Source organism: Halichoerus grypus, chromosome X (assembly GCF_964656455.1).
Source record: "Halichoerus grypus chromosome X, mHalGry1.hap1.1, whole genome shotgun sequence".
NCBI classification, from domain to species: domain Eukaryota; kingdom Metazoa; phylum Chordata; class Mammalia; order Carnivora; family Phocidae; genus Halichoerus; species Halichoerus grypus.
In genome coordinates, this window is record NC_135727.1 from 2,437,536 (window position 1) to 2,454,978 (window position 17,443).

At 43.5% G+C, this 17,443-nt stretch overlaps 1 protein-coding gene across 2 annotated transcripts; it reads left to right on the forward strand.

Moving 5' to 3' along the window:
* Nucleotides 1-4,359: 4,359 nt before the first annotated feature.
* LOC118547634 (synaptonemal complex protein 3-like) lies at nucleotides 4,360-14,622 on the forward strand. Of its 2 annotated transcripts, none has more exons than XM_078064103.1 (9): nucleotides 4,360-4,476; nucleotides 4,567-4,632; nucleotides 5,298-5,367; nucleotides 5,760-5,794; nucleotides 7,398-7,515; nucleotides 8,392-8,491; nucleotides 10,275-10,373; nucleotides 14,074-14,178; nucleotides 14,304-14,622. In XM_078064103.1, exons 1-9 carry the CDS (start codon nucleotides 4,416-4,418, stop codon nucleotides 14,304-14,306), a joined length of 657 nt encoding a protein of 218 aa, XP_077920229.1. In that variant the 5' UTR covers nucleotides 4,360-4,415; the 3' UTR covers nucleotides 14,307-14,622. The 2 variants fall into 2 exon arrangements, with proteins under 2 accessions (XP_077920229.1, XP_077920228.1); XM_078064102.1 differs by having other exon boundaries at nucleotides 14,307-14,622.
* The last annotated feature ends 2,821 nt before the right edge of the window (nucleotides 14,623-17,443 follow it).

Below are 17,443 nucleotides of genomic sequence, written 5' to 3' on the forward strand. Positions count from 1 at the left end.
TGAGAAAGTCAGCGAGGCTTAGAGAAGTCAAGAAATTAGTTCAGTGTCTCACAGTCCCTAAGTGGGACAGCCTCGTTTAATTTCGTGCTGGACTTTCAGTTCATGCTTTGAGCATTTTTGTGAGTTTCCCTTTAAGAAAACCCAATGTAGTCAAGTTTTACATTAATTTTAGAAAGGCACAGGTTGCAGGGACTTTCAGCTCACCACCTAAACCCTTGCGTGCCTCTTCTTCCTGGGCCCCCAACCTAGGCATCATTTCCCAGCTTTCCTTGCTGTTGGATATGCTGTGTGGCTGAGATCTAGGCAACGGGATGTCAGCGGAAATGATGTGTGCCGCTGCCAGACCTAACTCGTAAAAACCTCATACCGGGTGCACCTCTCTGCTCTTTTCCCCTTCTAGCAAACTGCAAAGCAGACCGCCTCTGGGTCCCTGTAGAAGTGCATGGATAATGCCCACCAGGAGGACATATTCACTTTCCCGGAAATGTTACAGGAGAAATAAACGAAGTAGTTTTTTTTTTTTTTTTTTTAAGATTTTATTTATTTATTTGACAGAGAGAGACACAGCGAGAGAGGGAACACAAGCAGGGGGAGCGGGAGAGGGAGAAGCAGGCTTCCCGCCGAGCAGGGAGCCCGATGCGGGGCTCGATCCCAGGACCCCGGGATCACGACCCGAGCCGAAGGCAGACGCCCAACGACTGAGCCACCCAGGCGCCCTAAACGAAGTACTTTTGAGTCATTATACATGTTTGGGTTTAAATGTTGCAGTAATAGTCTACCACACCTGATACGAGTTGGGTAAAAATAAATTTCAGGTACGTACTGCTCTATCATTATGAATTGCATTTTACTGCATTTTTAACACACAGTAGGAATCCATACTTCAGGGCTGGTACCACAGCTCAAGGAGCCAGGATCTTCTTTCTTCTTGTCCCTCTATCCTTAACTGTGGCTTTTGTCTCCAAGGACACAGGCATTGGATCTGCATTGCTGGCAAGACAAGGGGGAAAGCTCAAAGGGGGAAACCAGCTGCGTCTTTCCAGTTCATGAAGCTCTCCCAGGAATGCCACCAGGGTCATCTGGGACAAGTATCATGGCCAGCCCAGGAGCTGGACTGGGCCATGTGCTCACCTCTATATGCAACGGGGTCAAGGTTCTGTTAGTAAGGATGAAAGGGTGAAGGATGGAATGCTTAGGTACGTACAGGACCCACCACAGCACTTACCTTACGCTGTCTTTATTAATTACCCAAATCCCTTGTGGGAGCTTCTTACAAATTCAGATTCCCGTCCTCGTGCCAGCCATAAAGAATCAGCATGTCCCTGAAAATTTGGGACCTGAAAGCAGTTGTTGAGCTACTGATCTTTGCTCTACCGAGGATAACCCCTTTTCCTTGTCACCTGGTCTGGTCTGCACGAACTCTTCAATGGGTTTGTCATTTCATAACGTTTAGGTGCGCTCCAAAATGTCAGAGAGAGTACCTTCCTCGATTAACTTGTTTTGAACTCTACATCGAAAACAACCACCTTGTAAAAGGACTTCCACGTCTACAGCGACACTCTTCAAACCATTTTCTGTATTACTGGAAGAGACAGACACTGCTAGAGATCACGATTTACAGCTGAAGATGTGGTTTATTCCCAGAGCAGCAAAGTGACACTGAACAGTGACAGGCAAGGGCCGGGGGAGAGCAATGGGTCAAAATACCAAAGGTCTGGTCCTAGCTCTACTGTGCAGCTCAGCAAACTTGGGTGAGCATTTCTACCCTTTGATCCTTGTCCTCTTAAATTATAAACTGGCCTTACACTAATTCACCTTCCAGAGGGTTATTAAGATAATTAAATGAGTCGGGGGTATGTATACTTTCAAAGGGCAGTAAAGCTCACAGAAATGTTGTTTTTGTTTATGGGCAAACAGTGACCAGTATGAATTGCAAGCTCCGAATCTGGTTGGTAGAATTATACAGGTTTCCCGCATGGTCAAAGTGAGGCAAAAGAGTGCAGTCTCATTAGCACACAGATGATTGGATCACAGCGCCGTGAGAGGAGAGAGGCGACACAAGTCACAGTGACAGGCAAAGGAAGGAGTGTCAACCGAGACTCGACAGAGAAGTTGGTTGAGCTTGTTCAAAGGCCCAGTGGCAGGAAACAGCAATGGCGTGCTTGAGGAAACTGCAAGAAGCTCTGGATGGAGAGCATAAGAGGGGAGTCAAACCAGGCAAGATGCTAAGGGTCCTCATATGTAGGGTAGACCCTCTTGTGGAGGCTCTGAGGAATCACCGAAGGATCTCAGGCATCATAGTGTAAGCTAATCTCCGAGGATTCAGAGTTAGACAGATCTGACTTAGAACCTTCATTCTACCACAAGCTGTGGTTTTGGCACAGGATAAATGAAGTGACTGGTGGAATAGAGAAGCAGAATCAGGGACATGGAGAAAGTTGACATATGACAGACACGGCACGGCTGATAGCGGGGAAAGCATGCACCATTCAATAAAGGAGGATGGTACAATTATTTTTTCCGTGGGAGGAAAAAAGCAAGTGGAGAAGTAGGAACCACTGTGCACTGCTGGTGGGACTCCTCTAACTCTTGGGCTCCTTTAAACGCCGCAAAACACAATCGCACGTATGCCAGACACTGGAATATTGCTAGCGTCACTGCTCGTAAGGGCTCTCCAGTGGAAGGTATCCACACGTCCACGGACAAGACAACGGATGAACGAATGGAGGAGTGGTTCCACAACGGTGTGTGCTACAACAGGGCAGACGACAGCAGGACGGCTCTGCGGAATAGTCCAGGCGCTGTCAGGGCGCAACGTTGGGTGGAAAAGGAAGCGGCGGAACACTAGGCAGAAGGCGATACAGTTTATTGTACTCCCCGGGCAACACAGCAGGAGGCCAGGACAGTCAAGGATACACACACGGGTCTCTAAGACAAAACAAAAACCAACCAGCCGACCAGCCAACCAACCAGAAAACAAACCCTAGAAAACGGAGGGGGTTGGTTTACGCAGGACACGCAGCAGGATGGCGATTCCTCTGCGAGCGGAAGCGGTGGGTGGGAAGGGCCCCCCCCCCCCCCCCCGGGAGGAGACTGAGTAGGAACTGTTACAAGTGTCCCACGTCGGGAAGGTGGAGGCTTGAGCACCTACGTGTTCCACACTCCCGTATCCTTTTGTGATTTCCCAGGAAGAGGACCCGTGAAACGTCCTTGAATATGGTAGACCCGGAGCCGCCCAGCCGGGGCCTCGATGCTCGATGCTCGATGCTCGATGCTCGATGCTCGATGGTCGATGGTCGATGCTCGGCACCAGCGCGCCCGGAGGCGCAGTTGGTCCAGGGGGCGTGTCTCGGCCGAGGTCCCGCCTCCCGCATGCGCGCTGCGCCGGCCAATCAGTAACGCTCCCGCCCAGGCGAGGCTGGCGAGCTCCTCTCCGGCGCGAGGCCCTCAGAGGAGCGTCGCGGAGGACGTGGTGTGGAGGTCGCTGTGCAGATGGAGGGATGGAGGGAGGGACAGAGAGACAGAGGATGGGGGTGGGGCATAGGGGACCCTCAGGGAGGCCCAGGCGGCTAGGGGAGGCGGGCCCGGCGGCACTGTGTGGCCATGGGGGTCTCCTCAGACGTGAGGGGGCCAGGGTGTGGGGCAGCGGCGGCTGGGCTGGCCTCTGAGGGGATGTCCCCACGGGGTCGTCGGGGGCTCCGGCAGGACACGACGAGGGCGCCTGGGTGGCTCAGTTGGTTAAGCGGCAGGACACGACGAGGCCCCCGAGGGCGGGGCTGGCAGGGCCCGCGGGGCCGGCAGGGCAGCGGGCGGGTCCGACGGTCCCCGCCCCACTTCCTGGGAGGGTCACAGCTGGTGAGGAGGGTCCGTCTGCGTCTGTCCCTCCTGCCCGGCCACCCGGCAGGACAGTTTGGTCCCCGGAGGTCGTCCTGGGGTCCAGATGGCGTGTCGAGGAGCCGCCCTGGACCTGACGGTCCCCGGACAGGTCCGGACAGGGGCAGAACGGTTTATTCCCCATCCATTCGGAGGGGGACACTTAACGTTAGTCCCGGCCACGGTTGGGCCTCCGGACCAGCACATTGTCCCGCGGGGGGCCTAGGGGTGGGGACGGCCTCTGTCCCAACGTAGGGCGACAGAATGCGGCGGAAGGTCCTGGCACTCAGATGTCCCGGGGCAGGTCGCATGCGCTCGGTCGGAGCCGGGGGGGGGAGGGGCGGGGGCCGGGGGGAGGGAGGGGTCCACCGTCCCCATCGTCTTTGTCCCCTCCTGGTCCAACAAGAGACACGAGGGCACGCACTCTCTGATCCGCGCAGAGGACCCTCGCCTGGCATCGCTCACTGACCGTGTCCCCCCATTTCCTTAACGCGTGTCTGTGCTCACAGCGTGCAGGAGAGCTCAGAAGACACCTCCTCGGGATGGCGCCGGCTGGCAGGAAGCGCCTGGGCAGAGCTGCGAAGGCCCCGGTGGAGGCTCAGGGTAGGGCAGCCTATGCCTTTGGGAGACAAGAGGGAAGAGAGCTGAGGGGGCCAGAGGCTGAAGGTACTGCCTATCTGACACCTTTTGCAGATACCGCGCTTGTTGATGGCGCACGCCGGGCAGGTCACCGCTTTGGAGTCCCCAGCGTTGTAAACAGTAAAATCCTCGTGTGTGTGTGTATCTGTCTGTCTCTGTCTCTGTGTGTCTGTTCTGTCTCTCTGTGTGTCTGTGTGTCTGTCTCTGTGTGTCTGTCTGCGTGTGTCTGTCTGCGTGTGTGTGTGTGTGTGTGTGTGTGTGTGTGTGTAAAGCAGTTCCACGTACCGGAGGTTGCCCACTTGATCCTCCTGTCCCAGACCAGGATTACCGAGGCTTAGATAGCAGCTCTTCTGCTCCCCCGCAGTCCTTCTTTCCAAAATATCTCACACCTGCTGGGTGAGGTACTCTGGCATTAACCTTGAAAGGCTTGTAACGCCGTCTCCATCGCATGGTCCTGGTCGCCGATCTAGTTTCATCTGGCCTTGCACATGCAGGCTTCCTTTCCTGGGTCTGCCTTAGAAAACTTTTGTTTGCGAGACGGAGGCCTAAAAAACTCCACGGTGAAGGTATTGCTCCCTGAAAACTGATCAAAATGCCGTACTTCATTTTATTGTTTTAGATTTCAATGCAATGAGCCAACGTGTAGTACATCATTCGTTTGTGGCAGAATGTTCAGTGATTCCTTAGTTGCGTATAACACCCGGTGCTCACCACATCACGTGCCCTCCTTGGTGCCCACCACCACACTTCATTTTAAAATGTTTTCCGCTTCTATTTCAACGCAGGAAACAGTCCACTGACTGAATACTACGGGGGAAGAAGTCCTCCAGCAGGAACATTTCTGGCAGATGTGGGGTAACGCGTTTAAAGTAATTTTCCCGGGCGCCTGGGTGGCTCAGTTGGTTAAGCGACTGCCTTCAGCTCAGGTCATGATCCTGGAGTCCCGGGATCGAGTCCCGCATCGGGCTCCCTGCTCGGCAGGGAGTCTGCTTCTCCCTCTGACCCTCCCCCCTCTCATGCTCTCTCTCTATCTCATTCTCTCTCAAATGAATAAATAAAATCTTTAAAAAAAAAAAAAAAATAAAGTAATTTTCCCTTGACCCGTAAGGTACTTTAAGAAAAATAAAGGTTGGCTCAGGTAACAAGTATGTGAAGTGTGTGAAGCCCTTGGCATGACATATTTCACCCAAAACATGCGTGCTGTTTTAGGTACCCTTAATTAAATACCTGATGTCATTTCTTTACAGGAATGAATTGCAGAACATGTTGGAAAGATTTGAAGGTATGATTTAGGAGCTATTTCAGCGAAAGTAAGTTGTTTTGAGCCATAGAACACATATTAACGAGAGATGTTAATCAGTGGGCTACCACACTGTTATTTAATGCCTTGTTCTCAGATACAGGATTTTCCTTAAGTATTTAGCGTGATTTGGCTTCATAGATTTCCTTAGTTCCCCTTTTTACTGTGGATGTGCAGAGACCGGGGCTGCCAGTGGTGAGGTAAGAGTGATGCTTTTATTTTATACGTGGGTACATTTGATGGACTGTGGGGATATTAGGAGAATTGGCACGAAATAATCTGTCTTCCACTTCGTGTCCCAGAGTGAGTGATACATCGGTTTTTAATATCAATTTTTAATTTTCTCATTGTAGTTATTTTCCTTGACTTTTCTATTTATTTTCTTTGGTACAGAGGTTTAAATTGAAGCCTGTAAAATAAGTCTTTGTCATGATGCTTATACACTAATAGACCGTGCAGTGGAAAACTAAAGACCACTTTGCCAGCATGCTAGCAACGTGTGATCAGAACCAATAAACCTAAAAGTTTTCAGCTGTTCTGTCAGATGTCACTTAAACATTAACCGGGTTACAGGGCAGGACTCTTAGTATAAAAGAGTCTGAGTCGATTTTTGAGTCCTCTATATGGATCAGTCATACAAGCAGGTACGTCTTGAAAGCTTTGCTCTGTTCGGTGGTGTCAGGGTTCTCGGTGTGTGAGCTGTCTCATACATTGATTATTCTACGTGGCAAACTGGATATATAAAGTGGTTGTGTAACAGTGCGCCTTTTCCCGGTCCCTGGAAAACAGCTATTGATGGCCGATGCAGAACACGCAGTCAAATGCTTAGGAAAGCGTTTTCTGAAATATTAAAAATTTTACTAATTGCAAAGGTGCTTTTTAAAAAGGCTGTAAGAAAAACTCCATTTGTTTACTAAGAAACGTATTTAGGAAGTGTTTTTGAATAAATTCTTTTATTTCCTTAAACTCTCCACGGTCTTTTAACTCAAATATACTTAAAATCCTCATTGACTAAATTAACACACACACACACACACACACACACACACACACACACACCCCTTTCTTCTCTTTTCATTTATTTATTTGTATCCCTTTTGGACACTTTTAAAACAGAATGATAAAGTGTGTTTTATATATCGACTTTTAACAAGAATCCATCTCAATGAGTCCTTTGATTTGGAGGATATTTTATAAATTTATTAAAGACCAGCCCGTACAACGGTCTTTTCATGAGAAAATTAAAAGACTGTCATTGAGGAAACCCCCCCCCCCATTTTTATTTCACACATTTTGGGAGATAGTAACTTTTGTTTATTAGCTCTTTTTCCAGGATAAGTTAAATAAAAGGTGTGTGCAGGCAAAAACAAACAAACAAACAAATTAGAATTCAGATATCAGTAACTGAAAGATTTCACAGGTGAAAAAAAAGAAGCGAATAATCTTGATTTCTGATGTGAGGCCTTTTTAAAAAATGCTAGTTTTCTTTCCAGTGCTGCTGAACCAATATTGCCTATGTTGTCTTGAGTAAGCTGCAAAAGAGGATTTTCAGCATTAAATGTCAATAAGTGTATGCTTAATATAGGTGACATTAGAAACCTTTTTCATGAAAAGAGGAAAAGATGCATGATGGATACCAGAGCTTCTGTCAAAAACATTAACCAGAAAATTGAGCGTGTTTGGAAAGCCCAGGAAGAGCAAAGGTAACGTTGTTGGTTTTTGGAGCCAGAAGCTGTGTGCAATTTCTTAGTATTTGTGGTTACAGATTAATTCAAAATAATGCTGTCGTCCTCTATCCGTCGGAGTCTCTATTGAAAAATACGTTTGGCTTGATTTGTATCTCAGCAAATAGTTCCTTTAGTCCTGTAAGTTCACACCTTAATTGAAAAGAGATGTATTATCTAGAGGTCAATAAAGATAACCCCTTTTTTCTCCTTTCAAATTGTAATTGAGCTTTCTTAGTATAAGAAAAAATTATATTCGTTCTTGGAGTATGCGAGCTGAGTAAGAGGCAAACGTCTTACGACAGTTAGCTGTATTCAATTATGCAGAAAAGATTAATCTTATATTTGAATATTTTTGAAATGTATCCCTATTGGGTTCACTGTTCTTTTGTACAAAATCTTTATTGTGCCACAGTGGGTAAAAAGTGAAATATTACTGTTTGGGAGAGTTACGTTATATAAGTGAATACGATACCCTCATTGAACCTATTTATCATTCCACGACCTATGTGTTATTCAGCAAATGGATGAAAATGAAAAAATAAAAACAAAACCCCTTGTAGATAAAATGCATTTTTTTTTTGGGAAAATTTATAATGCAATAAATCTCCCTTAGTTTTCAAGAGTGAAGGCATTCGGGAGAGCATCCCTCTTAAGACGGTTAGCGGTGAGTGACAGTTAGCAGTGAGAGGAAGCCATCCGCTTTATTTTGCTATTTTCCATCAGAAATTTTCAGCTGTGATCATCCCCTTCTCCCTTTATAGGACATTTACGTGCAGTCAATTTGGTTTTGAATGGGTTTGCTTTTCTCTTAACAATATAAAGTATGACCCTATTCATTATTATGTCTTACAGGCAGAAGCTTTATCACGAATACTGTCAGCAGTTTCTAACTTTGCTTCGAGAGTGGAATATAGATGTGCAGAGAGCCAAGGAAGAAGAAGAAAAACTAGCTGTTGGTATCAGGCTTAGCTTTATAATTAATCTATTGTAACCGAGTCTCAAGTAGGAACGGTGAGCCTGGCCGCACCTCAGACCTGTAGATTTGAGCCAGAGTCCTGTTTCCATTGCTGGCTACGTGTGTGGGCCCCGATCTCAGAAAAATCAGAGAGGCACAGGCCCACACCCTACTCACAAGAGCCCTTGGTCTTTACTTCCTCTCTTGGTTGGGATTCCTGCAGTTCCAAGGGACAGGCGTTGGCCAAAGTGCAAAAGAGGGATGCCCTGGTTTATCTGAAGAAGTCAAAGGGAGTTTTGCGCCAGGTACAGCTGAATGAGTCCGGGTACCAGGTGCTCAGGCAGTGCCGTCTGGGCTCTGTCTCCATCTCCTAGTAGGCCCTCTCCACGGGGTCAGCGTGATAGCACCTTACAATCCTAGATTCACTACCGGGTTAGTGACCCCAGTGTACGGAGATAACCTTTCTCCATAGGTCCGGCAGAAAAGTCCCCTGGGCTGCTATCAACAATCTAGTTTCAATCGTTTGCTCATTCCTGAACGAGTCATTGAGTTCAGGGCATGGTTCGCCCTTAACGGACAGGCCTGTATCACATTTAGGAGTAAGGATGGTGGAGGAGATGTTGCTTTTTGAGGGCAGAGCGGGAGGCCTGGGACTGTTTCCTGAGAGTGGGCCAGTGAACGGACAAGGGAAATATCATTGCCAAGCAACGTTCCGGTCCAATGCGGCTTGGTGTCGTAGCAATCCCAAATTTATATGAGACTAGTACTCATGGTCGTGGTTGTGTCTGAGCCGCCGGAGAGCTGGATTTTCCAGGGTTGGCCTGAGGTTAGCCGTGCACCTCGACAGAGTGAGAAGGGGGCGAAGTATATAAACAAGGGTGTAGGTATAACCATTGGCCACGGATTTAGCTGGAAAGGGGGAAAATGAGGACAGAGGGTGGAGACAGGGGACGATGAAAACTGTTCCATTCAGTGGATGTCGGATCCCGCTAGGGTACTGAGCTGTAGTATGAAAGGGAGCGAGCCACAAACGCAGGGACGTAGAGGTGGAATGTTGGGGAAAGTGGACAGACAGTGTGGTACAGGGGTCAGGAGCCCGGACGCTGGGACGATAATGTTTGGGATCCAGTTCTGATTTCCTAATTGCTAGCTGTGAAACCGTGGACAAATTGCTTTTCTCTGAGCCTCAGTTTCCTCACCTATGAGAGGGAGTATAAGGAGAGTACTTATAGGTTTTTTGTCTTTGTTTTTGTTTTTAGGATTTACATGAGCTCCTCTGTAATAAGCTTATTTGAAATGGTTCAGAACAGTATCTGTACCGAGTTCCTCTATAAGTCTTTGCTATTAGTAACGTCATGTAAATGTTTCAGTTATCGGGCTGACAAAATCTAAGGTATGACTCTGAAAGTGAGTGGCTAAGTAGGGATAGAACAAGATCACTGGTGGAGGAACAGGAAGATCATGGAAGGATTATTGGAAGGATCATGTGTGTGGATTTTGAAATCAACAAGAATAAGATATATGTTTTGAATATTGCTAAGAAAGGAAATTTCCTACTTAGTGACCAGCAGACAAGACCACCGTGGTGTTTTTGTATGTTACTGGTAAACACAAACGATGTAAACTAGGTCACGATATTTGATAAAAGAGAAGATACTAAAAAAATATTTACTTAAAAACGATTCAAGTTCAATCTAGATTTTTTTGTTGTTGTTAAATTTTAGATTTTACCCAAATGGTCATCACAGCTTTTTTTTTTTTTTTTCTTTTATATTTGTAGAATATACTTCAACAGCAACAAGAGGTTTTGCAACACTCTAGAACGGTTCAGAGCCAGAGAATGCAAGCAATTAAAGGGTTGTATGAGCAATTCTTGGAGGTCCGTTGAATTTGGTAACACAGTGTATTCTCATAAAATGTAATCTGTATATGGAAGTAGAAAATAATTGTTTTTCCTTCTCAATACATGTTAAAAACATTTTGGTTATGCCTCTAAAATCAATTAAAATTAATTGGGCATTTTCCACTTTGAATTCATTGTTCTGATTTAACATAAATGCTAAACGTACTTCTACTTTTCAGATTCATTCACGGTTTTGTGGGTGTTACTCAAAACAGGGACTGGTAGATTGGGAATTTTACCAAGAAATATGCATATCGTGCATGAAACTGATCCTTTATTAACAATTTAATCATGGTTCTTTGTTCCAGAGTCCGCCTTTCTTAGGAGAGCAGTGATGAATACATAGTTTGAAAGTAGGAAGTCTTGAAATCATTTCTCGATGTCATTTACTTTTCTTTGTGCTGCCAGTGTTTCTTAAACAGCAAGTAGCCAATTTTATTCTCAATTGCATTTTATAAGTCTTTTATGGCATATTTGCTTTCAGAATTATTAAAGTGACTAAAAGCGGCTTTACATGCCAACTTACAATTGCGAGAGACAGCACAGATATATAGGAGAATGAAAAAAGCCAGAGTAAGCCCATAAGCTTGTGAACTGACGTTACCTTCAGTCGTATTTCCACGTTAGCGAATCATCCTCAGTGACACGGACCTCTTCTTCACACAGCTATATACTCGTTTGGGAGTGGATGGAATCCTGTACATTCCCCTTCTGTTTTTGGTCAGGGTGCTGTTGTCGTTGTTGTTTTTAATGTCCTAAGAACACTTAACATGAGCCCTCCCTACCCTCTTTTGCTCTTTTGCATGGGGACATAAAGTTTTCCCAGCTTCCTTCGTTGAAGACACTATCTTTTCCCCATTTTGTATCCTTGGCCCCCTCATCGAAAATCAGTTGACTGGGGGCGCCTGGGTGGCTCAGCCGTTAAGGGTCTGCCTTCGGCTCAGGTCATGATCCCAGGGTCCTGGGATCGAGCCCCGCCATCAGGCTCCCTGCTCGGCGGGAAGCCTGCTTCTCCCTCTGCCACTCCCCCCTGCTTGTGTTCCTGCTCTCGCTCTCGCTAACTCTCTCTCTCTGTCAAATAAATACATAAAATCTTTAAAGAAAAAAAAAAATCAGTTGACTGTATACGTGGAAGTTTATTTCCGGGCTCACTGTTCTGTTCCATTGGTCTATACATCTGTCTTTATGCTAGAACCATACTGTTTTTATTACGGTGGCTCTGTAATATAGTTTTCAAATCAGGAAGTGTGATGGCTCCAGCTTGTTGTTGCTGTTCTTGCTTGGAATCGCTTTGGCCATTCACAGTCTTTTGTGGATCCACATGAATTGTAGGATTGCTTTGTAGAGGCATTTCTGTAGAAAAATAGCATCGGGGTTTTGGTGGGGATAACATTGAATCTGTAGGTCGCTTTGTGTGGTATGGGCCTTTTAACAATATTAAGTCTTCCAACCCATGAGCATGGGATAATTTTTCCATTTATGTATGTTGTCTTTAATTTCATCAGTGCTTTGTAGTTTTTCAGCGTACAGGGCTTTCACCTCCTTGGTTAATTTTTTTTTCCTAAGTATTTTACTCTTTTTGACGCTATTGTAAATGGGATTGTTTTCTTGATTTCACTTTTGGGTGACTCATTGTTAGTGTGTAGAAATACAACTGACATTTGCATGTTGATTTTATCACTTGCAACTTTGCTGAATTCATTTATTAGTTTGAACAGGGATTTTTGCGTGTGTGGAGTCTTTGGGGTTTTCTACATATGAGATCACGCTGTCTGCGAACAGAGACAATTTTGCTTCTTCCTTTCCAGGTTGGATGTCTTCTATTTCCTTTTATTGCCGAATTGTTCCAGCTAGGACTTCTGGTACTATGTTGAGTAGGAGTTGTGAGGTTGGGCAAACTTGTCTTATTCCTGATCTTAGAGGAAAAGCTTTCAGTTTTTCACCACTGAGTATGTTAGCTGTGGCCTTGTCGTATGTGTCTACAGTACCTGGTTTGTGGAGAGTTTTTATCATGAGAGAGTGTTGAATTTTGTCAAATACTTTTTCTGCAGCCTTTGAGATGATCATGTGATTTGTTCTTTAAACAATCTTGTTCAAATACATGGTAAAATGTCCCTCTTCTAAACTAACTGGAATGTTTAAGCACTAGGAATATAGTTTCAAAATAAGTATTCTTGAAAGAATCTTAGAATGACACATATGCAAAATAGTTACAGTAGAATTGTTTCCAAGTAGAGAGCGTGTTGCTCTAATGCTCTGTGAAGACCATTTTAGTGATTGGTGTGGAGGTTTCCTAAAGTAACAGAAATTATTTCTTCTAAATGTTACTGCCCAGTGTAACCACTTAGGGTTGGAAATTTAGTGTTTTCCTTGACTCCTGCATTTCCTTACCCTTCCCCTCCAGTTACCATCGGGCTGTGTGATACTTACCTCTGCAGTGGTACTTGAAATTCTTTCTTCGAATTCCCACTGCTGCAGCCCTAGTCGAGGACCTCATCGTCCCTCGCTCCTGCTATGGAGCTCTCATCTGATCTCTCCGTCCTTCATAGGTCTGCGGTACTATCTTCCCACGAGATTGTGCTTCCCTCCTGAAGGCCTGTCAGTCGTTTCCCCTTCTAAAGTCTTAGCTATTCAAAGATTCACCATAACATGGTGCCCTTTTCAGTTTTATTTGCTACATCCTGTCTTTAGTCCCACCCTTCCTGATAAATGCTTCGTCTTAAACTAACTATTACTTCTACGCTTTGCTTATGTCCTTCCCCTGGAAGTGGTTTTAACTTCCTTTTCCTCGCCTATTGAAATCTTTTTCTTTCGCCAACCGTGTCGGCCTTAATCTCCTTTTTCTGCTATGTAGCCGCAACAAGTTGTGCTTCTATAACTATCATAAAATTTTTGTATCATTTCTGTTTATGTTTGCTCTTGGCACTGGACTACGGAAGAGACTGTGTATTCATTTTTAAATTCCTCCACAGTACTCAACACGGTACTTTCTACACGGTATGCACTATTTCACCACTTGTGGAATGAATGGCAAAATTTAAAACGTAGGTTGTGTTTTTCATCACTTGAAGAGGTCACATCACAGATCATTTTATTCCCTCTAAGGGAATCATGTTACTCTGACTATTACTGATAATAAACGTGTTATTACCTGGTGTTAGAAAGCTTATTACTGGATTTCAAAATTATAGCATTCGTTGATATGGACTCCCAGTCCTTTTCTATCTTTGGGGTCCATTTTGACCTCGACCTTAACTGCTTGACGTTTGAGCAAAGTGTACTATAATTGTGTCTCCTAAAATAAGACTATTTTGGGGCACCTGGGTGGCTCGGTCGGTTAAGCGTCCAACTCTTGATCTCAGCTCGGGTCTTCATCTCAGGGTTGTGAGTTCAAGCCCCGTGTTGGGAGTGGAGCCCACTTAAAATAATAATAATAATAATAATAATAATAATAATAATAATAATAGTATTTCACTCGAATCTGATATTTAAAATTTTTCTTAGTGAATGTTTTTGCCTACGTGTGTGATTTAGAATTTTTTTTTTTTATTTCAAATAGATAACGGCCATCACTGGACTATTAAAAAATTGTAGTACTTTTGAAATTTAATTTTGCATGTTTTGAACGTAGGAAGAAAAATGGTGGTTTGTAACTGGACTAGGCTTTTTGTTTTAGAGTGTGGAAGACTTAGAGAAGAATCAGGAAAATTTTCTTACTGGTGAACAGAGTGAACTTAGGAAAGAAATGGCCATGTTGCAAAAACACCTTATGATGGAACATGTAAGTAGTGTAATATTTAAAGGTGAAAACTAAGGATTGATTTAAACATTGAAATAGTCTGTTTGCTGTTATAGGCATAATCCTTATATAAATACTGAACAAGTACATTCTCTCCTTTCATTTAGTAGCAGCAACAAGAGGTGGCAGTTTTTCAGAAGTCTCTTCATTCTCCGTTATTTTGATGACATTTGAAGAAAGGACTAAGTAACCTGATAATTGTGGTCTAACAATTCTAGTTTAAATGATTACATCTTGTTACTCGTTGGCTTGTTTGAGTGCAAGGCCCTCTTTCTGTGTAAACCCAAGTGAGACCTAAACAGTTACGTGAGTAGCCGTAATTCCAAAGTTATATGCGGGAAACGTTCAGACCTTTGGTAGTAATGGTGACTTTTTCTCCCTAACACTGTCAATTAAATTTTAGCAATAAAGATGATTTACATTTAAGTTTGCTTCAGCGAATCTGTACCAGTCCCCAAAGATAGAAAGTACAAGCATAGAGGGTTACGTTGCTCTTTCTGAAAGAAAACAAATAATGAAAGAATACACGCTTTTGCATATACTCATTAAGTTAAAGGACCAATTCTAATGAAAATAAGATTTGAAATACAATCTACTCCACAGAAGTACACAGTTTATTAAAAGCAACTTAAGTTTGTGCCCCAGAATAAATGAAACTGCTAAAAGTCATTAAGACAACTGAATAAGATATGTAAATATCCACTTGTGAGACATGGAGTTGTGAATATGCCATTCCCACCAAAAAAATTAAAATGTCATTTAATTGATTTTGGTCCACTGTTAAATGACACCTGCCCTTAGCATTGATTAAAAGTATTTTATTAACATATACATGTACTTGGTTACCTGTGGTTTAAATATTTCGTGCCTATCTTTAGAGATTAATTACCTAGAAAGTTTTGTTTTGCAAGTTTGATATTCAGTGAGTATATGGAAAGTTGATTGTATGCTCATCTAAAAACGTTAACAATTAATTCTCACGCGTTGTCTTTTCTGGTGCACTTTTTACATGCAAAACCACATGAAATTCTCAACTGGAAACATTTGATTTCACGAGCATGAAGTTGTTTGAGGAATGAATGGCAAAATTTAAAACGTAGGTTGTGTTTTTCATAACTTGAAGAGGTCACATCACAGATCATTTTATTCCCTCTAAGGGAATCATGTTACTCTGACTATTACTGATAATAAATGTATTGGTGGGAATGCAAACTGGCGCAGTTTATTATTAGTTTGGAATTATTATTAGTCTGGAATAAATCGGCTAGATGTATTCTCTTTCTAAGTTACTGAAATTCCTTTCATGAATCATTCAGAACAACAACAACAACAACAACAACAACAACAACAACGACAAAAATACTCCCGTTTGGAGGAGAGGACTGTCCTTCTCCTGTTTTTCTGTATGTTTGATATTTTAATTATGGCCGCTAGAGCCCACTCTTCTATTTGTTTTATGGTTTTCCCTGTTTCTAAAGTAAGCCCAAACATACTCTTTTTTTCGAACTTCTAACTTATTTATCTTATGTAGGAAGAAGGGAGTCCTCCGCCATGAGTGAATATTTGACATCAAGGGACAGTTTACTCCTTAAATACCGTATTTTTTTTTTTTTTTGTGAAGGCTTTTCCCCTTAAGCCAAAACATTAAGTCTTAAGTACTACTTCAAACTTTTTTTTTTTTTTTTTCCCCTGGGGTTTCTGTTTAAATTCCAGTTAGTTAACATACAGTGTAATATTAGTTTCAGGTGTAGAGTTTAGTGATTCAACACTTCCATACAACCCCCGGTGCTCATCACTGACAAGTGCCCTCCTTAATGCCCGTCGCCTATTCAACCCATTTCCCCCCGCCCACCTCCCCTGTGGTAACCAACGGTTTGTTCTCTATCGTTAAAAGTCTGTTTCTTGGTTTTCCTCTCTTCCCCACCCCCTCCACGTTCATTTGTTTCTTAAATTCCACATACGAGTGAAATCATATGGTATTTGTCTTTCTCTGACTGACTGATTTCGCTTAGCACAGTACTCTCTAGCTCCATCCACGTTGTTGCAAATGGAAAGATTTCATCATTTTTTATGGCTGAGTAATATTCCAGTGTGTGTGTGTGTGTGTGTGTGTGTGTGTGTGTGTGTGTGTAAAACGCAACATCCAAAAAACAAATAATCCAATTCAAAGTGGGCAGAGGACATGAATAGACATTTTCCCAAAGAAGACATACAGATGGCCAACAGACACATGAAAAGATGCTCGATATCACTCATCATCAGGGAAATACAAATCAAAACTACAATGAGCTATCACCTCACACCAGTCAGAATGACCAAAATCAACAGCACAGGAAACAACAGGTGTTGGCGAGGATGCGGAGAAAGGGGGCCCCTCCTACACTGTTGGTGGGAATGCAAACTGGCGCAGCCACTCTGGAAAACAGTGTGGAGGTTCCTCAGAAAGTTAAACACAGAACTACCCTGAGACCCAGCGATTGCTCTACGAGGTATTTACCCAAAGGATACAAAGATAGTAATCTGAAGGGATACATGCACCGCGATGTTTGTAGCAGCATTAGCAAAAATAGCCAAATTATGGAAAGAGTCCAGGGGCCCATCAACTGATGAATGGATAAAGAAGTTGTGGTATATTTCACACTTTTAAGGAGACCCTCACTTGAGAAATTTTGCCACCAGGCACAGAGGCAAAATAAGTACGCCAGTGTGTTCTCTGTGTATTTAATTCACATGGGCGTATTTTTTCCTTTTAAGGAGTATAGACTTACTGGCTTTTGTTCAATATGCTTTTCTCCTGCTTAAGATAATTATAGTACATGCTCATCACTCCATTACTTTTCTTACTGTTTCATTGTGCAGCGTAGGGGCTGCAGAACCGTTGGATCAAATTAAAACTCGGGTCGGATGGGGGGATCGATATCTCACCGAATGGCCCTTACTCATAGTGTTACCTGACATCTGCTAATAAGGAATGAAAACCTTTAGCAGAAATTTGCCTACTTCTGTTTACTATCCATAGGAAGATATGTTATCTACAGAATTACTAAACTGCCAGTCAAAACATAAAACAGTAAACGGAGTCTCCAAAATACCATTCACTTTTAGTCCTGTGAGCTACCTATAAAAAAGTAGAACAAATTATTCCTTTATTGCTTCAGATTAATATAATTTGATAAAAATCACTGTGTATTTTACCATTTAAGTGTTTTCCCTTTTATTTTTAGTACTGGATATTAGTTACAACTTG